We start from the raw sequence: 25,442 nt of genomic DNA, 5'->3' as shown, positions 1-25,442 counted from the left end.
TTATATAAGGGAAGTAACTCTCTAAAAATGCTTATATAGTTATTTTCCTTACAAACCCGAGCAATACTGCTAGTTTATTCTAAAACAAAATTCATTGTAAACTTTGCTGATTGTTTTAAGTTGTATTGAGGGGAAAATGAAGGCATTAGCTTTTCAGTTCTGCAAAGGTATCGTATCACAACAGATCATCAATTGAATGCTAACCATTATTCGGTGCTTTTTTTTACCTGTCAGCATACGAGGCTAGAAAATGCAGCTTATTTGTTTTGCTTATTTCACATGAAGCCATTGGCAAACATACATAAAAGTTTCACGGATAAAACTATAGAATTTACATAAACCCAACTGTAGATAGCGCTTTGTTTTTGTACGAATTTGAAAGCATGTTCAAAAAATGCTTCCAATTCTGGTTAGAGTTAATTATGTGAATAATTAATAAAGTAAGATTCATGGATCAATGCTAAAACTAAACCTAATTAGAAAGACTATTACTAATTAATAACAATGAAACAAGTGAATTCAAAAATTGAAGCTGTATCTGATATTACTGTTAAACATTCCTTAAAATGCCACAACACTCAAGATGTAAAGTGACCTGTAGCCTGCTTGGTTTTTACATAGAAATCACAGAATCTCGTTGGCTTCCAAGAAAAACTACAGATGCTTGTTCTGGAGTGAAACACTATTGCTAACCACTGCTCCCCTATTTTGAGGCGACGAAAGAGCCTCTTCAAGGGTCCTCTGTAAGAGTCTACTCTAACAATCCTTTGTAATAGTCGTCTATAATAATCCTCGATAAGAGTCCGCTGTAAGAGTCCTCTATAAGAGTTGTCCGTAAGAACCCCCTGTTGAAGTTCTCTGTAAGAGTCCTCTATGAGTCTTGTATGAGTCATCAGTAACAGTCGTCTGTAAGAGACTTCCATTGCCAAATCTTAAAACAATTATTCCCCAAAGTCTAGAAATGGAATACAGTGAAAATGTAGTGTAAGATAACCAATATTCAAGAGAATGGCTGGATGGCCAGGACTAGAATGTCTTTGATTATGGATCTGCTTATTGAGGGCTGAATTCAGACTAAACTAAATGCAGCCATTTTTGAAATAGTGTTGAGAAATTCTCACATTGATATAGCGCCATAAAGCTATCCCTGTGATTCATAATTGTTTCTAACTTAGAAATGTGTCAATGTATTTCAGTACTGCCATGTGTTTTGTGGTGGAGAAGGACGGCCAAGTGTTATCGCTTTCAGAGACTGAACAACTATTACAAGAACCTGCAGCACAAAATGTTTTGAAGAATTATACAACATCATTAGAAGCTGGTGTATGTATAAAAGCTGTTTTTTTTTTCTCTATGTTGTCAACCAAAGGCATGAAATCAGTTAATGAGTTTAATTTTGAAGATTTGTTTAATTCCTCTTAGATTCTTAACTAAATACCAGATGTTTTATGAAGCACAGAGATTCGGTTTATATCGTATGAAATGGATGAGAAACAAGGGACACTCTGGATAGGAAGTCAGTCACTCAGGCTGATTCTTCAGCTACTTTACTACAAATTATGACAACCGGAAATTCAAGTTCAATCTATATTTCTAAGGATCTTGGAAAAAACCCGGATAACATGTTTCCTCTTTCACTTCACCACTTTTAAGTCTAATTGAAATTTCGGTAATATTCTGTGGGGAGGCAAGAAGTTGTGAGATGTATGCCTCTCCTCATCTCCATTTATGAATCTATAGCATAATCTAATTTTTAGTTCGATTAGAATTTATTGTCTCATGTTGAATAAAATTTTTTACAGTTTCTCTAGGATTGGGTAGCAAAAGCTATTGCAATCAATTGTGTCTTTGTGTTTCTATCAGTATTTCATGCTTCTGGTATTTTTGTGTAGTTAAGGCATTGATCTTTTGTCTGTTAACATTGCGTCTTCTCTTCCAGAACACTCTTCTCATTGTGTGTTCTTACACTGATTTACTTTTCCATGTATCTGTAGAACTTAGAATTGTGTTTTGATATTTTTTCACCATTTTTGTAATCCAAGCCCCAGTATATGTCTGGTACTTTATTTTTTGACATAGAGTTATGTCCTGCATCTCATTCCATTATTAGTCTAATCCTTTTCTATTTGCATGCTTCTAATTATTTTTATTAACATCATCATCATCGCTTAAGGTTTGCTTTCCATAATAGCATGGGTTGGACGATTTTGACTGAGGGCTGGCGAACCAGACGGCCACACCAGGCTCCAATCTTGATCTGGCAGAGTTTCTACAAGCTGGATGCCCTTCCTAACGCCAACCACTCCGAGAGTGTAGTGGGTGCTTTTTACTTGCCACCGGCACGGGGGCCAGTCAGGTGGTACTGGCAATGACCTCGCTCGAATCTTTTTACACATGCCACCGGCACAGGTGCCAGTAAGGCAATGTTGGTAATGATCACGCTCGAATGGTGCTCTTTTACATGCCACCGGCACGGAAGTCAGTTGGCTGCTCTGGCAACGATCACGCTCGGATGGTGCTCTTGGCACCCTACTAGCACAGGCACAAGTGTCAGTAAGGCGATGCTGGTAACTTTCACAGTCGAATGGTGCCCTTTTATGTGCCACTGGCACGGAAGCCGGTTAGCCATTTTTAAAACTCTGTAACAGTTCCTTACTTATATAAAACCATGCATTCCCTCCGTTCGGTGTTGCTGTTCTTTTTTTTTTTTTTTTGTCTAATTCGGCTTTAGGACCATGATTTTCTTTTTTATTTATACTAGTTTTAAGACGATGACTATGAAAGGATATAGTTTTCTAGTTTTCCTCTTAGCTTCATAATTAACGTAATTTCCAATATATTATGTGGAAGGTGAAACTTAATATCCAATACATTTGGTATGGATTGGAGGATCCATATATTTAGAACTATTCTTATTTCTGCCATTGAGCTCAGTTTTTTTATGTCTCATTCTTTCCCATTTTTTCTTACATCTTCCTCTACTTCTAACTTCCATTGACTCCTTAGTAATTGCTAATATAACTCTCTTTTAATTAACTCTTACTAGTCACTATTAGTGACCGTTTATACAAATCTTATCACATTTTGGTGTCTTTTTGTTGTTTGGTTTTGCAGCATCTTGGCTGTGCAGATGCTGCGGTCATCGTTTTGAACAGTAATGTCTGTGGTAATTCCTTCATTGTTTATACTTCTTCGCAAAATTCTAATTATTTTTACTTAGTTTTTAATAAAATTGTTTCAAGTTGGAGTTGCACTGTTTGTTTTGTTCAAAGAATTTTTATTCTGGCAGACTTTTTCCTTTAAAGTATGTGTAGATCTGGGAAGCAGATGTTACCGGAAGGTGAATAGGAGCAAAGTATATCAATATACCCACATATATTGATATCAATTTGAATATTAATATCTATCAATCTATTTGTTTGTATATTTGTATATCAATATCTCTTTCTCTGTCTCTTAATATATATATATATATATATATATATATAAAAAATATGAATTAGTATGTAGTGTTTTTACTTATTTATTTATCATTCATTTTATACTTTTTGAGATCTAGTTATAAGTTATATATTTAAAAAAAAAATATATATTATTTGTTATTTATGTATTGGTTTATGTCTATCACTGTTTGAGTTGCATAATAGTGGTTTTATCTCTAATTCATATTTTATATATTTATACTGTGAAATTTGATTTAATACTAAATTGAATTTTTCCCTGTAAATTTGGAGTTATACTCCCTAATTTTATTATTATTATAATATATATATACATATATATTTATATATATATATATATTAAATATACATATATTAAATATACATACTGAGGGGGATATTTTATTGTTATTTCCAGTCTTGCAAACCTGAGACGACACGTGTTAGCAGCTGGTCACCTATGTGGTGGGTGCTGGTAGCATTTGCAATATTCATTTTCATATGCTGTATCATCCTCATTGTTGCTCTGTACCTGCTTTATAAAGAGTAAGTACCTCTCCGATTTACCTCTTTTACCAATGATGTCAATTACACATGTATATTACGGCAGCAAGCTGTTAGAATCGTTTTATCAAGCCAGACAAAATGTTTAATGGCGTTTTGTTTCTCCTTATGTTCTGAGTTCAAATTCCCTCGAGGGTGACTTTGCCTTTCATCCTTTCGCCTTACTCCCTGAGCTTGTGAAATCATTATATATATATATATATACATACATACATAAATTATAGAAATTTATCAGAAACCATAGCTTTCGTGTCACCCAGTGACGAAATATGATAAACATACCTGAATTTCTTGTATATTTTACATTTTTATGTACATTAGGTGCAACAAAAATCATGAATCACAATGTTATGTTCAAGAGATATTCTTATATCTAGAGTTATTACTTTCTGATCCAAGTAGGCATAATCAGATTTAAAAAAAAAATGATTTTTTAAAAACAATTTCAATTAGATGTAATCCTCATCATCATCAGCATCGTTTTGTTTTCTTTCCATGCTAGCACAGGGGAAGCTTTCAACACAATACAAGGAATCATAGGACACTGGCTGCTCCAGTGTCTCACTTTTGGCATGGTTTTTGCATCTACACACACACACAAACATACATACAAACATACATACAAACACACACAAACATACATACAAACACACACACACAAACACACACATACGTACACGCACAAACAAACGTACACACAAACAAGCAAACCCAAGCACACAAACATACACACAAACTCAAACATACCCACACACATACATACACATAGACACACACACACACAAACTTACATACACAAACATACACACGCATACATACACACACAAATATTCACACAAAACCGTACACATATATACGCACACAAACACGCACAAACATACACACAAGCATACACACACACAAACGTACACACATACAAACATACACACATAAGCATGCAAACACACACACATATGCATGCAAACACACACACATTCATACATTCACATATATACATACACACAAACATGTACAAACATATATGCACATACAAACACACATACTCATACACACACGTACAAACACATAGATACATACAGACATACATACATACGCACATATACATATGGATACATACACACACACACACACGTACACACAAATACACATACACACACAAATATGTACACATACATACATACACATATATATATATGTATATATTACATATATTGTGTATGCATATGTGTACATGTGTGTGTACGTGTATGCATGTGTGTATGCATATATATATATATAATATATATATATATATATATATGTAACGAGTACAGTGAAGAATTCCGGGTAGGTGTAGGGGTTCACCAAGGTTCAGTCCTCAGCCCCCTCCTATTTATCATAATCCTCCAGGCAATAACGGAGGAATTCTAGACAGGAGGTCCCTGGGAGTTCCTCTATGCTGATGACCTTGCTCTAATTGCTGAGTCACAATCAGAACTAGAGGAGAAGTTTCAGGTGTGGAAACAAGGATTAGAATCGAAGGGCCTTAGAGTCAACCTAGCTAAAACCAAAGCCCTAATAAGTAGGAAGGCAGGCAAACCACAAATCCCTTAGGTAGATGACCCTCCTCGATCTGTAGAAAAAGGTGTAGGTAGAAACTCTATAAGATGTACCCAGTGTAAGCTATGGACACATAAGAGATGCAGCAATATCAAAGGAAGGCTAACTGGGAAGATAGTTTTTGTATGTGGCAAATGCTCAGGTGCTATAAACACTGAAAATATGTAGAGAACAACTTCTGCCACATTTCAAGGAGAAAAACTAGATGTAGTTGATAGCTTCCGTTACCTAGGTGACCAAGTCAGTAGCAGGGGTGGGTGCTCTGAAAGTGTAGCTGCTAGAATAAGAATAGTCATCTCTCTTGCACACTACATCTGATGCTTCTTAGGTCCAACTTTTCTCTCAAGGTACTTAAACTCTGTCGAGTATGCACTCTGACATCACACATCCATGGGATCATACTGGATTCATTCCTTGCGAGCTTATGCATGTCCTCAGCAGTCACTGCCCATACTTTATTTTATTGACCCCAGAAGAATGAAAGGCTAAGCTGGACTTGACAGGACATAAATGGAAATCAACCCATCACTCTACTGACTTTGCCATGAAGGTGCACGGCCTTGCGGTTAGGATGTTCAGCTTATAATCATTAAGGCTGTGAGATCAATTCCTGGATCAGGTAGCATTTCACTTCTCCCCTCAAATATTACTAAAGTCACAGAAAACTATGAACACCACCACCACTTCAAATGCTATATAAGATTTAAATATATCATTTTCAAACTAGCTATTGCTATTGTCTCAATGGGCCTGTGAGAAAGATGCCCATGGCCTCTACTGATTGAGTGTTTTTTTTTTTTTCCTTTGCCCTTTTAACACATCTCTAGAGAAAAATAAAACTAAATGAGATCATATCACAATCCCTACCTGAGACTGAAACCTCCATCTACCTCACTGTCTTGTCTGTAACCAAACACCCACAAAATAAGAGATATTTAAATCTATTCTAATGATTGGTTATTTATTACATTAGTCTGATAGGTTTAAATATATCATTTTCACACTAGTTATTGCTGTTGTCTCAATGGTCTTGTGGGTAAAGACATGGACACAGCAATACACAGACCTCTTTAACAAAGGTTCAATCTTAGCCTGAGGCTCTTTGCAAAAATATTTTTTTTCTCCCTTCACCATTTACAGAAAAAAATAAAACTAAATGAGATACCACATCACAATCCCTACCTGGGATTGAAACCTCCATCTACCCCCACTGTCTTGTTTGTAACCCCCCCCCTTATCCACTGGGCCACTGTCTTGTTTTTTAACCCTTTCGTTACTGTATTTGTTTTGAGATGCTCTGTCAGGTTTCTTTCAATTACTTTAAATATAACAAAGAATTTAGTAAAATAACTTAGTTATCATTCAGCTACATAAATTGTGACTAAGGTTTGGTGGAAGATTTTAATTCTAAACTTGTGAAAACAAGACATTTGTACTCAGAGCCAGAAGCAGTTTCAGCCGGGTTGGTAGCGAAAGGGTTCAAAAAGGTGATATTTCAATATAATTCCATCCTTCACTATATAGCTGCATTCATTATAAAGATGCTCAATCAGCTGTGAATAGCAGCCAAGGCTTGCTTGCATCACCTGTAACTGGTCTTCAGAAAAAGCTAAGAACACCTCAGAGACATGGATCTAAAAGGGATGTACAACAGATTATTTGGATAACGTTTCACTTTAAAATGTTTTGTCTAAACTTTAAATGAGAAATGTTGCAGTACCAGTAATTATATATTTCGTTGTCCAATGTATCATAAAGAAAAAGTTACTGAAAAATAACACATTAATGTATTAAGAAATACATTATGACTGAGTGATAGATGGGCTGGTCATGGTTGGAATGTTTTTCATCGTAGATCAACTCTAACAAAACAAAAACATTTTTTAAAAAATGATTTTAGATTTTTCAAGTTTTTTCTTTTGCTTCTTTTCTTTTTAAATATACAATATACATACATATATATATATACATATATAATATACAATATACATACATACATATATAATATACATACATACATATATAATATACATACATACATATATAATATACATACATACATATATAATATACACACATACATATATATACATATATAATATATATACATACATACATACACACATACATATATATACATATATAATATATATATATACATATATAATATATATACATACATACATACACACACACACACACACACACAGATATATGTGGATAATAATATGCAGTTTAATGCTGAAACATTCCAAGCCCTGTGCTACCAGCATCCAAAACTGAATATTAAACTTACAGGGTACACCGGTCCACAGGGAATTTCAATCCCAGAGCCTAAGTCAGTGAGGGACCTGGGTATCGACATGAGTGATGATACCTCTTTCCAAGTGCACATTACCAGGATGGCAACAAAGTGCAGATGACTGGCTGGATGGATCCTAAGAACATTCAGAACCAGAGATAAGGAAACCATGATGGTCCTCTGGCAGACATTCTTCCTTGGCCACCTCGATTTCTGCTCACAGCTATGGTCACCCACCAATGTGAAATTAACCCTGAATCTTGAAGCAATCCAGAGAAGATTCACAAAGAAGATCGTCTCTTTGCAAAAGCTCAGCTACTGGGAGAGGTTGAAACAGCTAAGACTCTACTCCCTGGAGAGAAGACGGGAGAGGTATGCAGTAATATATATCTGGACGGAATTGTGCCAAATTTTGGCATTGAAAGCTACACCAATGCCAGAACGGGGATGACACTGCATAGTGCCATAGGTCCCAGCAATGCCATCATGCTTCAGGACCAGTTGCTGCAAACTCCTGGGTTTCAAGGGCTCACAGCTTTTTAATATTCTCTCAAAGAGTCTCAGGAACTTGCACAAAGTAGATGTAGGGGTTTTTAAATCAAAGCTGGACCTCTTCTTGTCAAGAGTCCCAGATGAACCTACCTTACGGCAAGAGGTGCAAATGAGAGTAGCTACATATTAGAGGAGGCTCTCAGTAATCACAGTGTAGCAAAACGGTGGTGCATCAGCATGGCCGCAGCTCTGAGCTGAAACTAGAGAGAAAAAAATGTATTACTTATAATATATAGTTAGAATAGTTATATGTAATATATGTATATATATGTATAAAAATTATATATAAAAATACAAAATGGGACAAGAACGCAAAACACACAAAGAGACGACACAAAAAACGGACGGGTCATTCGAAGCCTCTAATCTTCAGTCAGGAACCGGATCATCCTAGCAATTTCGGCTGATTAATCCTGATATCGCTCCGATCCGGCTAACCCCAAGGAAAATCTAAGCTGCGAGCATTAGATTTCTTGGAAAAAGGATCGAATGTATAGGAAACAAGGACAGAAAAACGGACGATGCCACACGAATATAAATACAAAAAACAAGAATAGTAATAACAGGACAAAAACAGTGGGTGTCTTACGACTTTAGACAGTTTAACTTATCTTAGCTGGTGTATTTTGAAATAAATGCCTTTGCGGCATAATATAATAATATAATATAGAGACATAATGTATATAATTTATAGAATATATAGACAGAATTTATAATATATACAATATATATATATATATAATGGGAAGCTTTATGAAAATAGACAAAAGACGAAGGCAGGTTTAAGGAAATAAACAAAAGACGAAAGCAGGTGGAATACAAACAAACAATTGTATTAGTATGGCGCTCAGGAAATATAAATAAAACAAGTCTTTAACATTTCGAGCCTACGCTCTTCAACAGAAAGATACACAGAGAAAAAACACAGAAAGAAGGAGAGAAAAAAATATGCGTGCAGAGGCTAGCGAATCAACATATATACATATGTATATAATATACATAGATGTATACAATATAGATACATCATATATACCGTATGACATGGAAGGGAAGATAGCCATTGTTTGCATATGATGGTCCTGTCTTATGTGGCCTGCTTGGTTGTGATGAAGCGACATACCTACAAATGTTTTCACAAATTCTCATTACATACGAATGGAAGAATGAAATTTATGTTTTCAATTCGTATTTTTTTCTCTTTCTGCAGCCATAAGCACTTCATGGACACAGAAAAAACCAGTGAGTATAAATGAAAGCAATTATTTAAGAGTTTTTTTATATCAACAATTAAAACCATCCTTAACATTTAAAAGAAAATTCCTATAATGAAACTATTAGGAAATTCCTGTGTTCAAAGTATTGATGAGTGTCCAGAAAGAAACGTGTTCTTTTGTCTGTAAAAAGAATTTTATAGGATATAACATTCACCAAAGATGTGACAGAGTTTCTATATTTTATTAGTTCATAATTAATTTCTAATGCTGACTTTCAATATTTCTGCTAAACACTTTTCATTATAATTTCATCAGAGTGACTGACCTATACTTCACAATTCTCTTTGATGGGAATGTTAACATTATATCATAATGAATTATGGTTTATAAACTGATGTTGGGGTTGATTGAAATTACATCACTTATGTCAAAGATCTTCTTTAAGCTTTTTGATAAAGTGAATTTGTTATAGAGAAGTCCATATGTGCTAAAAGTTGTATCATTAATTAAAACATTAAAATTGTCAGTTATATAAGTGTACTGTCTAATCCTCAGAGCTATCCCCAGAACATAGATTCCTTCCTATGAGACAATCTGCATTTACATGAAACACTCAGTATATTCCTTAGGGGCTGCTGATGGGCTATCAAACTGTCGATATTTGCTTCTGGGCCTGTTTCAATGTACCAAAATATCTATGAAGAAATAAGAGGATTTTACCAGCTTCCCATGTAGCGTTACGCGAATGAAGCAAACAAATTCTGTCATAATCCTGCATTATAGTGCCGTGACTGTCTTCCACTCTCAGTGTGGCATCTTTTGTCAGATTCATCCATTCCAAACATATCTTTTATTAAGCCGTGTGGCAGCACTTTGAAGATCGGGCCTGAGTTAGAGATTAGAATAATACACACACACACACGGTTGTTGATTTTGTTGCATAAAATGATATATTGTCATTTTGTGCAAGAATTCAATAAAAATTATGAACTGCAATTTCTCTTCAAAACATTTAAGTGATTTGTTTTACTATGCCTCACCTGACAATAGTGTCACCACTGAAGTCATTGGTCTTACATGGTATGCAGAGCACAATCTGTCAGGCGTAATTTGTCTCTGCCAGACTTTATCTACAGGAGAAGCTGAATTTAATTCTGTTAACTACTGAAACAATGTTACAACAACTTAGTGACCATCAATCTTCAATATAGCAAGGCCTGCTTAGAGCTAAACTCAGAGTATTGACGAGGATTACATAAAATAAAGAAACTGATGTTAAACTGGGATTCAGTTTGTGGCCATGAAACTGATAAATATTTCTATTTTTTTTTTAAAGTAATGATTAAAGAAAGTTTAATTGAATAAATGATTTACTTTTTTTGTTATTTCGCTATTCGTTTGTTAACAAGTCTTGAAATTATTTCTATTCTAGGTTTATTGAATTAATCCAGAAGCATTTCCATGATCAAGCACTGTTTGGGTGAGTGGTGTGAATATGTTTAATGTTTTTTGAGATGTGATTCCTTTGGACAAAGTGCAACATCACACATTGGAATGTCTTCTGTGGTTTCAGTGGATTCCAGGGTGTTACTGAGAATTGTTTTATTGACGTTGAATAATGAAAGTTTCTCTGTGGATCGATCCCCTTCTCTGCCTCCCCTAACTGTCATAATGGAAAATAAGCAGGAGAAAGGACTCTCACCCCCCCCCACTCTCAGCCACTAGTATCGAGACTGGTTTGTCAGACTTTGGTGATATTGAATTGTCGACTGAGAGTGGTTTGAAAATAGCAGCAATTTTTGGAACTTGCCCAAGTGATTCTGCTGCTGTTTTTGTTTGTCCCTGTGGGTTTGTCTTACACATAGGATAGCAAAAATGATTTGAGAGCACAAGGCCCTTCAATGGTTTTTGCTACCAACTGTATAGAAACTAGGCATCTTGGCATTATAGACATTACTAATCTCATCACCCTTCTGTGTGCATTCTTGAAAAGTTAGTGGTCTCTGATTTTCAGTATCTTTAAGACACACATTCCCACTGAGATGCAACAGACCAAAAGAACACTGCAATCCTCTCTACTCTATGTTCATAAAGGTAAAACAAGACTCAACAACAATGCCAATATCTTTGACTGTAATCCTCTTATTCAGTCCACTTCAGTTGGCTGACACCAATTTATTAATGTATGGTTTAGCCAACTCATGCCGTTCTCAGTCACAAATTTCTGTGGCTCTACTTCAATCTACGGGTAAGATATCACTCCACACATTAGCCTAGACTTGCTCTGATTTCTCCTTCTTGAGCGCAAAGAAAACCTCTCCATTCTCAGTAATACATAAGTGACTTTCATTATTTTTATTTTTCTACAAAACAACAAAATGTCCAGTAGGGATGCATCTGTTTTACACACAAAATTTTGTCAGATGTCTTCTTGATCAGCTTGTTCATGTTTCAAAATACCACTGCTATTAAAAGCAAATGCAAAAGTACTAGTGCACACACACACGCACTGCTTCCTTTATACAGCAGGCAAAACGCTTGCATATATGAACTGTTGCCATGCAACAAATTGTTATTTGCAGAAGTTTTGCTAGTACTTCTCTTATCACTATTTTGTGCAAGATTGTTAGTGTTCTCTTCAATATTTTCACTTTGTTGTTTTGTTTTTGAGTATTTATTGTGCAAAATCAAGTTTATTTTGCCCAATTGGGGCACACGAGCTCTTGTTTGTGTTCAGAATGTCTATTTTTTCACTTTGTAAGTTAGAAAAATAAAGTTAAACTTACCGCTCATCTTACATTGCAAATTAATCAGAAAAAGTCACCCAAAATTTGAGAAATATTTACATAATATAATCTATAATGGAACTATTTTATTTTATTTTATTTTACTTGTTTCAGTCATTTGACTGTGGCCATGCTGGAGCACCGCCTTTAGTCGAGCAAATCGACCCCAGGACTTATTCTTTCTAAGCCTAGGACTTATTCTATTGGTCGCTTTTGCTGAACCGCTAAGTTACAGTGACGTAAACACACAAGCATCGGTTGTCAAGCGATGTTGGAGGAGGGGGGACAAACACAAACATACATATATATATATATATATATATGAAGGGCATCCAGCCGTAGAAACACTGCCAGATTTGACTGGGCCTGATGAAGCCTTCTGGCTTCACAGACCCCAGTAGAACCGTCCAACCCATGCTAGCATGGAAAACGGACGCTAAACGATGATGATGATGATATATATATATATGACGGGCTTCATTCAGTTTCCGTCTACCAAATCCACTCACAAGGCTTTGGTCGGCCCGAGGCTATAGTAGAAGACACTTGCCCAAGGTGCCACGCAGTGGGACTGAACCCGGAACCATGTGGTTCGTAAACAAGCTACTTACTACACAGCCACTCCTACGCCTATTAAAAAGGAACTATTAAAAAGGAAACACTCTGCTACGACTAATCCTTTCTATTATGGGCACAAAATTTGAAACTTACATCAAAGAAGAGGGTAGAAAGGGAAAAAAACAGTGAAATTAGATAAAAAAATATACCCAAGTATACAATCATCATCATCATCATCATCATTTAACGTCCGCTTTCCATGCTAGCATGGGTTGGACGGTTCAACTGGGGTCTGGGGAGCCCGAAAGCTGCACCAGTCCAGTCAGATCTGGCAGTGTTTCTACAGCTGGATGCCCTTCCTAACGCCAACCACTCCGAGAGTGTAGTGGGTGATTTTATGTGCCACCGACACAGGTGCCAGACGAGGCTGGCAGACGGCCACGCTCGGATGGTGTTTTTATGTGCCACCGACACAGGTGCCAGACGAGGCTGGCAGACGGCCACGCTCGGATGGTGTTTTTATGTGCCACCGACACAGGTGCCAGACGAGGCTGGCAGACGGCCACGCTCGGATGGTGTTTTTATGTGCCACCGACACAGGTGCCAGACGAGGCTGGCAGACGGCCACGCTCGGATGGTGTTTTTATGTGCCACCGACACAGGTGCCAGACGAGGCTGGCAGACGGCCACGCTCGGATGGTGTTTTTATGTGCCACCGACACAGGTGCCAGATGAGGCTGGCAAACGGCCACGATCGGATGGTGCTTGTTACGTGCCCCAGGTGCTTGTTACGTGCCCACAGCACGGAGGCCAGTCGATGCGGTACTGGCTACGGCCACGTTCGGATGGTTTTCTTATATGCCACGTGCCACCGGCACTGGTACCACAAAGATACAAATTCCATTGATGTTCATCTATTTTGATTTGTTTTGATTTGATTTTGATTTTCACTTGCCTCAACAGGTCTTCACAAGTGTCACAAGAAGGAAGGTATGCACAGGTGGACTGACTACGACCCAGGTAGGGGCCATGGGTTATGGCCTGACTAGTCTTGCCGGGTCTTCGGATGGTGTTTTTATGTGCCACCGACACAGGTGCTAGATGAGGCTGGCGGACGGCCACGATCGGATCGGATGGTGTTTGTCATGTGCCCACCACACTGACTACGGCACTGATGGATTGCCAGTGAAAACATCAATGATGTCTTCATCTCATTTTGATAAAGGAGAAACTCCAATCAGGGCCCAATCAAGGAAGCCCACAAATCCCGAATCACTTTGAATACTAAAGGCATGAGCCCCCGACTAACTTTTCTCTTCCAATCTGCCTCACATGAAGCAGATGTTGTCAAAGACTAGTGGGCATCATACATGTTGGAATGTCTCTGACCAATCCACTTATGACAACCACCAACCTCTTTGCTAACATCATAGCAAAAACTTTAAACTCTGTTTTTAGGAAGGTTACGAGCTGGAAATTTTCTGTAATAACCCTATTGTTGATATTCTTTTTCACCAATGTTACCCAGCTCACAGAATTGGAAACCCTCTTTTGCTGCCAGTTGTGATCGATGTTTGACAAGAGATCACTGAACAACAAGTCTAGCAAATAATCATGAAATTCATTGGACAAACCATCCAAAGCAGGTGATTTGTCATTTTCAAAACTGCTTTCTGTACTTTCCGTATCTCAAATAATGATTATATATTTTCAGATTTGGATGAAATATGAGTGACTATCGACCAACTTGAGTTTCTTTAAAAGAAATGTGGAAAACAGAAAAATTATTTAAGTGAATAAATCTCACTAATTTTGCCAAACTGATCTTACAACCTTTAATTCAGAACAACTTGTTTCTGAGATGTAAAGGGCCAGTAATTGTGATGAAACAGGAAGCGGTTGAGTAAGTATTGGTGAGGGTTAAACAAACACTTTTAACTAGCTTGCAGGCCAAATCACCTGAACTTTCGATTTACTTTGTAAATAAGTATACGTTGTTTTAAAATGAAAACAAAACATTACACACACACAAAATAATTGTGATCTAACCAGTTATAGAAATAAATTAGAAAGGATTAGACCTGCTGTGATGAACATATGCTAAATATGCGTTGGTTTACAGAAATGGAATTTAGTTCGGTGTATGCATTTCTAATTATCACACCATAAAAAAAAAATGCCTTTTCTATTTTGTAATTCCTTATATAAATTTACATACACAGGTTGTTCAGCATCTTAGCCATAGATATATAATCTTTGTTGGCGTGATACGAATTGTTTCCAACTGTCAAATGATTTAGTCATATGGAGTTAAGGAGATGAAAGGCAGAAACAAGAAGCTGCTGGATTGGAGAGCTTAGAATAAGTTGGGTGTTAAAAGCCTGCTTGAGTCAGTGCTGCATTTCCTAGCCCTCTCTGTTGTCAATCAACTCCACATCTCAGTGTAGCAGAAATTTATATTTAATTGAATATATTAAAGTGAGAAATCGATATTTCTAACATTTGATCAATGGAAGGTGGTTATATTTCATCCAGTATTTCAAAGAAGGACAAGATTGGAGGGCTTTGAAATCAGAATCAAAACTAAATATTGTAAGATATTTTTCTCCAAACACTCTTATGCCAATTGATAGGAGAAAAATCAACGTTATAAGGAGAGATAAAGCGGCAAGCTGACAGAATTGTTAGCATGCCAAGCAAAATGCTTAGTGCCAATTCGTCTATCTTCCAAATTCCACCGAGGTTGATTTTGCCTTTCATCATTTCAAGGTCGATAAAATTTGTTAACTGGGGTCAATGTAATCGACTTACCTACTGTCTCGAAATTATTGGCCTTGTGCCAAACTTTGAAATTGATATTACAAAGAAAAATACAACTGACGACTTGGATAGGTTTTTCAAACACCCAAACGTATCCCTTCACGGGCCTGTCCAAGTTAGTAGTTGGTGGCTCAAACCAACTAATTTTATTCATGGGTCATAAATAAATGAAGATCACGTTGTAAGATTCGGAGGAATTGTTTCATTTTTTTCCAAATGAATTGGAAACCCTTTCCTAAACATTCATTAATAACCATTCTCACTTCAGCTGTAAAAAAAAAAAAAAACGAATAATGAATAACACATATTATAACCAGGAAATTACAATATTAATCTTTTCACGAAAAATAAAAGAATAAAGTTCTGTTTCTGTAGCTTAAGACCAATAGATCTCAAGATAAGACAGCATCTCAGAAATGCCTCATCACTATTCTCTGGTTATATAAATCAAAGAACTAAACCTATGAAAAAGTAACGACTGCAGGAAGATACAAGCTCATAAACAACCAGTAATCCAGGACATAATCTACAGCATAAAAATTACAAAATAAAATTAATTAGAACAAAAATAAAAAAAGATTAAAAAAAGCCTCAACTATTTTCTTCATGGATTTTCACACTAAGATATTTGTATTTTAGTAAACTTTTTTCTTTAAAACTGATAAATTTGCCTCCGAATTATTCTTGTTATATATTTGTAAAATCTTTCTATTTTGTTGATAAAATACTAATTAAAAATGAAGAAATTATAACAGAGGAAATATTAAGACTTACAAGAATTTGATAACTTATGGCAGTATTTTATTTTTGTGAATAAAATTTCTAATTACATTTTACATTTCTATGTTTTCCCTTCAAATTTCGCTGATTCATCAACGTATCTGAAAAACGATAATTAATATTTCAGAAATCTGTAAAAAATTTGTAAAATAATTTCTAAAACTATCAAGGGCTATTTGTTTCAATGTATAACCAGGCTCTGTTACAATATTTACAATTTCTGAAGCGAATTCCTGCAACATTTGGTCTTTTGCTGCTATCCATTTATTCCTAATAAAACGTTTAATTTCATTAATTAATGGAAACAAACTGCTGAATACCACACACTTGGATAAGTTTTTTAAAATGTTGCTCAATCACCCCGCCCCTTCCTACAAAACTGACAGTAATTGTTATTGACACTTCCAACTGATACATTTACTACAAGGGAGAGACAAAATGATAAAAAAAAAAACTTGCACTCATTCAAAATGACTTAGTAACCCACTTTTTTCGAATGTTATTTTCCTTGGTATCCAATAACTGGCATCCTGTGACTGATATTATTAAAACACTGCAGAATGAACATGTCAATTCGGCAAAAAATTCACTTTAATACATGAAGTGCGCAAAATAACGTTAACCAATAACCTCCCCTTCGATTATTCTACTTGTTGAATCATCATCATCACCACCATCATTTAACGTCCGTTTTCCATGCTGGCATGGGTTGGACGGTTCGACTGGGGTCTGGGAAGCCAGAAGGCTACACCAAGCTCCAGTCTGATCTGGCAGTGTTTCTACAACTGGATGCCCTTCCTAATGCCAACCACTCCGTGAGTGTAGTGGGTGCATTTTACGTGCCATCCACTCAAATTTCATACACAACATGGACCAAAAGGTTTAAAAAAACACGTATTTAAATAAATTTTAATGTCATGAATAGCAAAAGTGAAACCGGTCAACAAACACAAGACAAGATATATTAAAACTATGTAAAGTGTGTGCATTTTCCTTCTTTAATTTCTTACCTACATTACAACTCACCACATGGAGATAATTGAAATTTATTCTTTTCTGTTACTATATGCACACACACACACACACACACAAGTATAGACACGTATACATATGAATATACATGTGTATATATGGATACACATATATACACATGTCTATGTCTATATGTCTATGTGTGTGTATATATATATATACATATATGTATATATATCTAATATATATATGTCTATGTGTGTAAATATATCTGTATGTATATCATATATATATATATATATATATATATATATATATATATATATTTCTTATAATTATGAGTATAATTACAATACAATTAGGGTTCAGCAAAAAAAATTTGCTTCACCACGTATCGAACTTTAGAAATAGCAGCCAAAGAACTTAGCTATTTCTTCTACTATAAGAAGAAACTCCCGGACAAGATATACTCAAAACAGTTCACATAGACAGAGAGAAAAAACAACGAAATTCACTCGCTATTTGATTACCTGTGGACATGTTTTGGAATTAGAATGATATGAAAATGCAAAAATCACATTTCCATCCAATCATTTTCCTCTTAAGCACAGCATTTCAAGATTTTAAATTTGAGAGCACTGAAAAAATTGAACGTTACTTATCCAATTCAAGTAGTATCAGACAAACTATGACCAGTACCAACGAATTCAAAACATACGAATGAGATCTCGTATTCTCCCTCACCCATCCACGTGTGTTGTTGAGTAAAAAAATTCTACAGAAATAACTGTAGTTTATTACCAGGGAGAGAGGGGTCCTATCTTGTAGTGTACTGAGGAAGTCGGTTAGCCGCTCTGTCATTGATCACACTTGTATGGTGCTCTTTGCACCCTGCTAGCATGGACGCAAGTCATTGAATTTGATTTTGATTTCACTTGCTTCAACAGGTCTTCGCAAGCAGAGTTTTAGTGTCCAGAGAAGGAAAAGGTATGCATAAGTGGGCTGGTTATGCCCCTGGCACTTTTTCACACGGCTGTCCTCATCCATTCTTGCCACAAGACCATACCAGCCCAGTCGTCTCTCTTGCACACCACATCTGCTGCTTCTTAGGTCCAACATTTCTCTCAAGGTACTTACACTCTGTCAAGTATGCACACTGACATTACACATCCATCGGATCATTCTGGCTTCAATCCTTACGAGCTTACACATGTCCTCAGCAGTCAAAGCCCATGTTTCACTGCCATGTAGCATGGCTGGTCAAACACATACACACATATATATACATATATATATGTATATATACATATATGAAATACATATATGTATATATACATATATGCAATACATATATGTATATATACATATATGCAATACATATATATACACATATGCAATACATATATATACACATATGCAATACATATATATATATATACATATATGCAATACATATATGCAATATATATGTGTATATATATATATATATATATATATGTGTATATATATATATATATGCATATATATATATACATATATACAATACATATGTGTATATATATATGTATCAAATGAAATAAAAACCAGAACACAAAGGATGTCGCGGTACACGTGTTTCAAGCTTTATAAAACAACTTATTCTTACATCAATGTATAATCGACATAACAGATGGTTTAAAGCCCTCTTCAGCCGCATGCAATTGCTACACCAAAGACTTGTATCACATTATGAAAAGTCCGAAAAAGAACATTTGGTATTATTTATAATGGTAGGTATATTGAGTTTCACTGAGAAAGTATGTTTGTAAATTTTCATAATCAAATAGGTGTGCAGAGTATTATTGGACTTCGAAAATCCGTCCATATTGTATCATCAGTCAATACAGAGTCACTTTCACGTCATGTATGTGTGCTGAGCTGTTTGTGAAACATAGGTCCAGGATATTCTTTCCCCTTGTGCGGTGATGCACCATCTGCTCTATAGTGCGTCAGTGATGTCAAGCAAAGACTGTATGCTTCCCATTTTGAAGTGACATACTTGAAAGGGGGACATCCCTCTGGCAATTTTACATGAGGGAGATTGAAATCCCCTAAGAGAAGTATGAGCAGATCATTGTCGAGATTTGCCAGAACATCTCTCATTTTTTGGAGGCTCTCTTCAAATGAGTTCTCATGATCTGGCACATCTGGTGGGCGATATGCGGAACGTATTACCATCCTCATCTGTTTAATGTGTACTACCAGAGAATCACATACAGTGTTGGAGTGCGACAAGAGTACCATGGGCGTGACGTCATCACGGATGTACATTGCCACTCCTCCATGAGACCTTTCTCGTCTTTCAGTTTGTAGCACGACATACCCTGGTATGTGTACCTTGGCATCCGATACATCCATATTTAGATGCGTTTCTGTTAGTGACACACATATTGCTTGGTTACATGTCACAAGGTCTCTTAGGTATTGCGTTTTACGTCGGTGGAGTGTTATAAGGCTCCTGATGTTCAGAGAGAGTTCTGGCGTGAATAGCAGGGAGTTGGTGGTGTTCATAGGTCCGGCGTGCGTGGAGGTATCAGGGGTGGCCACACTGGTTCCTTTATTGTTTGAGGTGGACGCAGGTATTGGTATGTGCCTTGCATGTCGGGTGTCTGGTGAAGCCTGGTCAGCTGTTCCACAATTTTTTGCGTAACTTCCAAAAAGCTGGCTGTTGAGTGGCTGCCAACTGCACTGCATCAGTTGTCTGTTTCCCTCTAGGAGTTTTGCACTTATCTTCAGCATACTTCCATGGCAGTGGTAATTGTATTGTGAGTCTTGTGCTTTTTGTCCTGTGGTGATCTGTTCTGCCTGGCCTTCGGGTGATTAGGACGAGGGCTGCGTGCCTGGGGTTGGGATGAGCAAATTTGCAGCCCATCCCCATATCTCCATACCAGCAAGTACTTGTTTTGTAGAACTTGCAAATTGGTTTGTTTTTCATTTTAGACACTTTGCCTCCACAGGTTCTATGTTGTTGTCCGTGTGTGTCCACTTGTGGTCTACATCCTTTCTCACCTTGCGGTCTCTCTAGAATCTTTGTTCTGTCTTGTGCTACCTTTTGCTTCAATTTACTGTTGTTGTCCTTTTCCTCTTCATATGTCCTCATCTTTGACTTTGGACTCCCTTGTCCGGCTTCAACACTCTTCTTGGGCTCATAGTTGTCCCCTTTGACTTGTCTCTTCTCTACTCTGTTTTGGTCCTTCTCTGGGTCCGTGTTGTCCTTGTTTTTGCTTTCCTCCCTCTCATTTTCGTTTTCCTTTTCCTCTACTTGAACTATTTTGTTTAATATTTCAATGTGCGGCAGTATGAGGTTGTAAGATCGGAGGAGCTCGGTCTTTTTCCTCTCAATTTGTGCCATTGTCCGGCGGAAACCAAAACTCTCCAGGGAGTCTGCCATGAGAGTATTAGGTGGCGCTCCTTCTGCTAGTTTCTATGCCAAGAGCATTGTTCTGACCTCCTCCTGCTGCCAGCGTCTCTGGGATTTAAAAAGGTCACTAACACTTATGTAGCTCGCTGTATGCCGATCCATTTCCAGAAGAGAGGTGAGGAGGGGAAGAAAGGGAGGGAGAAAGAAGCAGATAGGCAGTGATTGAGGGTGGGGAGGGACAGAAAAGAAAGAGGAGTGAGCGGGAGAGAGAGAGGGGGGAAGTGTGTGGGGGGCAGAAAGGAGACAGAGAGAGATGGAGGGAGATAGGAAGGGGGAATAGGTGAGAATGCTATGTCGGGACGTGGATAAGCGAGGAGATGGAAAGAGAGAGTAGGGGAGAACAGAGAGTAGGAGAGAGAGAGTAGGGGAGGACAGAAAGGGAGAAAAGAGAGAGAGGAGAGATGAGTCTATGTCGGAATGTGGATAGTTGAGGAGAGTAGAGAGAGTAGTTTGAGCGAGGGCGATTAATATTTGTTTTCGTCGATAAAAACAGTAATCGAGGGAAGAGAGATCGATCTATGAGAGACGGGTTGATAAAAGTCGAAGAGAAATTAGAAGCCTTAATCGGTATTTCGTCTGTCGTTGCGTTCTGAGTTCAAATTCCGCCGAGGTCGACTTTGCCTTTCATCCTTTCGGGGTCGATTAAATAAGTACCAGTTACGCACTGGGGACGATGTAACCGACTTAATCCCTTTGTCTGTCCTCTCTGTGTTTAGCCCCTTGTGGGTAGTAAAGAAATAAGAAGCCTTAATCGGTTGATGAAACGACAGGTGAACTCGTAAATAGAAAAAAAAAACCCATGAAGGAATTAAGGAAACTACAACAGCAATGCAATATAATGTAATATAATGGATTCGATTTAGATTTGAATTTTTTTTTTACAATATATTTAGTTTAGCCACGATGTGTTTATAAATGTTTATATGTAAGTTTACATAAACAATGTCTTAAATATCGGCAGCGAAAAACAGTTGAACGGCGAGAAATAATAACAATATCTATGATAATAATAATAATGATAACACTAATAACACTACTAGTAACAAAAGTAATAATATCACCAATATCTATAATAACAGCAATGATAACATCAACCAAAAAACCCCAATAAAGCAGTAAAATGAATAAATAAACAAGAGATATTATATCTTAGCTCAAGAATCCAGTTCAAACTGTTTCCATTATTCAACACGTGCGATTTCGTAAGGTGGAAGCTGGACACAGAAAGTTTTCAAACTTTTCCCTCTACATGGTCCTTAACGCAAACTTCTTCACTATTTGGCAGAGAAAGTCCAGAGAGTAGCTTAGCACAGTTGTGTGTGCGGCTGTAATGTTTGTTTTTAAGAAGACCTCTTGGGATAATGCCATTTTATGAGGGACAACAACATTCCACTACTGAACAACTGGCAGCCATCTTTCTTTCTTTCTTTCTTTCTTTCTTTATTTATTTATTTATTATTTATTTATTTATTTATTTATTATGTATGTATGTATGTATGTATGTATGTATGTATGTACTTATATATATATATACATAAATATGTACATACAACATACACACACACACACACACACACACATATATATATATACATACATACATATATACATACTTATATATATATATATATATATACATACTTATATATATACATACATATATATATACATATATATATATATACATATACATATATATACATACATACATACATATATATATACATATATTTATATACATACATATATATATATATATATATACATATATTTATTTATATATATACACATACATACATACATATATATATATGAAGAGCATCGTGGCAAACATGAGGCTGAAGAGTGTGGGAGCCATCACTCAACCTTGCTTCACGCCATTGGTGACAGGGAATGGATCAGAGACATCTCCGTTTTCCACGATGTGAGCCATCATGCCATCATGAAATGACTGGATGATCTTGACGAGATTTGGTGAACAATCCAGCCTGGACAAGATATCCCACAGGGCCTCTCGGCTGACAGTGTCAAAAGCCTTCGTCAGGTCCACGAAGAGGATGTAGAGATTCTGGTTTTGTTCTCGGCACTTCTCTTGTATCTGCCGTACTGCAAAGACCATGTCTATTGTTCCCCTGTTGTTCCTAAATCCACGCTGGCTCTCTGAGACCACGTCGTCAAGCAGGTGGTGTGATGCGGTTAAAAAAAAACACGGGCCATGATCTTTCCTGCGATGCTCAGCAATGAGATGCCTCTGTGGTTGTCATATGAAGCTCTGTTCCCCTTGTTCTCGTACAGATGCACGATGTTGGCATTCTTGAAGTCCTGCGGCACTGACCCTTCGTCCCATAACTACTGTATCAGCTCAGTAAAGTTGATGGCAACAGCTTCCCTTCCCTCTTTGAAGATCTCTGGGGGTATTCCGTCAGGACCAGGTGCTTTCCCCACATGTAGATGCTTGATGGCCTTCTGGATTTCTGCCAGTGTTCGGGAGTCATCAAACAACACAAGGACTGGGCGCTGTGGATGTCTTGGATGGCCTGCTGGTCAATCTGGGAAGGTCTGTTTAGCAGCTGACTGAAATGTTCACTCCAGCACTGTATGCTGTCGCTCTTCTCAGCAAGCAGGGTTCCATCGGCAGGGCGCACAGGTGCCATTGCATTTAGCGTGGTGTCATACGCATCTTTCAGGCCGGCAAAGAACTTCTTGGAGTTGTGCTCGTCTGCATACTGCTGTAATTCTGCAGCTTTGTTTTCTCACCACTTGTCTTTCATCTGTCGCAGCTCAGTCTGCACCTTTCTTCTGATGTTCTTGAGGTGGTCATGCTTGGCTTGGGAGTCTTTATCGTTGAGCCAGGCTGTGAAGGCTTCTTTCTTCTCCTGGAGGGGGGTGGTGATCTCTTGTTGTTGTCAAACCAGTCTTGGTGTTTCCGTTTTGTGTGGCCAAGGATAAGGCAAGTAGATGTTCAAGCTGGTTCGCAAGGTTGGCAATGAGGGTCTCTTTTGTTTTTGGTTCATTGAGTTTCTGGAGGTCAAGTTTCTTTTTAACATCCGCTTTCTGGCGCCTGTGTCTGCTGACAATGGAAAAGGACAGTCTGCACCTCAACAGCAGGTGATCTGTCCAGCAGTCAGCTCCCCTTATTGCCCTAATGATGTGAACATCCTGGATGTCCCAGCGCCTGGTGATCACACAGTCAATCAGGTGCCAATGCTTGGACCTTGGGTGCATCCAGGTAGTCTTGTGGATGATCCGCTAGATGTGTAATGTTAGTGTGCACACACGACAGAGTTAAGCAACCTGACAGAAATGTTCGACATAAGAAGCATCGGATGTGGCATGCAAGAGAGACGTTTGCGTTGGTATGGTCATGTACAACAGATGGATGAGGAGAGATGTGTGAAGAAGTACCACTCTCAAACAGTGGAAGGAATCTGGGGTAGAAGTAGACCCAGGAAGACATGGAATGAGGTGGTCAAGCGTGACCTACGTACGTTGGGCCTTACAGAGGCAATGACAAAAGACCAAGACCTCTGGAGGTATGCTGTAACTGAGAAGACCCGGCAAATAAAGTGAGTTCACAGCTGTAACATACACCACTTTCGCATAACCAGCCCACTCAAAAGTACCTTGGATCGGAGAGCGACATGCCGTGCTTGACGAGAACTATTGAGTCAAGTAAATTAAAAATCTAATGGAAATTGTAGTTGTGATCCCCATGCCAGTGGCACGTAAAAAGCACCCACTACAATCTCGGAGTGGTTGGCGTTAGGAAGGGCATCCAGCTGTAGAAACATTGCCAGATCAGACTGGAGCTTGGTGCTTCCCAGACCCCAGTCGAACCGTCCAACCCATGCCAGCATGGAAAACGGACGTTAAACGATGATGATATGCGATACATGTGTGTGTGTGTGTGTGTGTGTGTGTGTATATATATATATATGATACGTGTGTGTATGTATGTGTATCTATCTATCTATATATATATATATATATATATATATATATTATATATATATACATACTTATATATATACATATATATATATATACATATATATATATACATATACATATATATACATACATACATACATACATATATATACATATATTTATATACATACATATATACATATATATATACATATATTTATTTATATATATACACATACATACATACATACATACATACATATATATATATGAAGAGCATCGTGGCAAACATGAGGCTGAAGAGTGTGGGAGCCATCACTCAACCTTGCTTCACGCCATTGGTGACAGGGAATGGATCAGAGACATCTCCGTTTTCCACGATGTGAGCCATCATGCCATCATGAAATGACTGGATGATCTTGACGAGATTTGGTGAACAATCCAGCCTGGACAAGATATCCCACA

General features: G+C 37.3%; 1 protein-coding gene across 2 annotated transcripts in view; it reads left to right on the top strand.

Annotated features, from left to right (window-relative positions):
* LOC115232553 (cadherin-23-like) overlaps window positions 1-16,404 on the top strand; it is a 137,942-nt gene extending 121,538 nt beyond the window's left edge. For both annotated transcript variants that reach the window (XM_029802496.2, XM_036512221.1), the window contains 5 exons: window positions 1,197-1,323; window positions 3,859-3,986; window positions 9,665-9,696; window positions 11,104-11,151; window positions 14,730-16,404. In XM_029802496.2, coding sequence (XP_029658356.1) covers window positions 1,197-1,323; window positions 3,859-3,986; window positions 9,665-9,696; window positions 11,104-11,117 — 301 coding nt within the window. In that variant the 3' untranslated portion in view covers window positions 11,118-11,151; window positions 14,730-16,404. The remainder of the gene's footprint in view (window positions 1-1,196; window positions 1,324-3,858; window positions 3,987-9,664; window positions 9,697-11,103; window positions 11,152-14,729) is intronic.
* Window positions 16,405-25,442: the final 9,038 nt, after the last annotated feature.

The sequence above is a fragment of the Octopus sinensis genome, linkage group LG2 (genome assembly GCF_006345805.1).
Source record: "Octopus sinensis linkage group LG2, ASM634580v1, whole genome shotgun sequence".
In the NCBI taxonomy this organism is placed as follows: Eukaryota; Metazoa; Mollusca; class Cephalopoda; order Octopoda; family Octopodidae; genus Octopus; species Octopus sinensis.
Note: the sequence above shows the minus strand (reverse complement) of the source record. Positions and strands in the feature narration are given on the sequence as shown.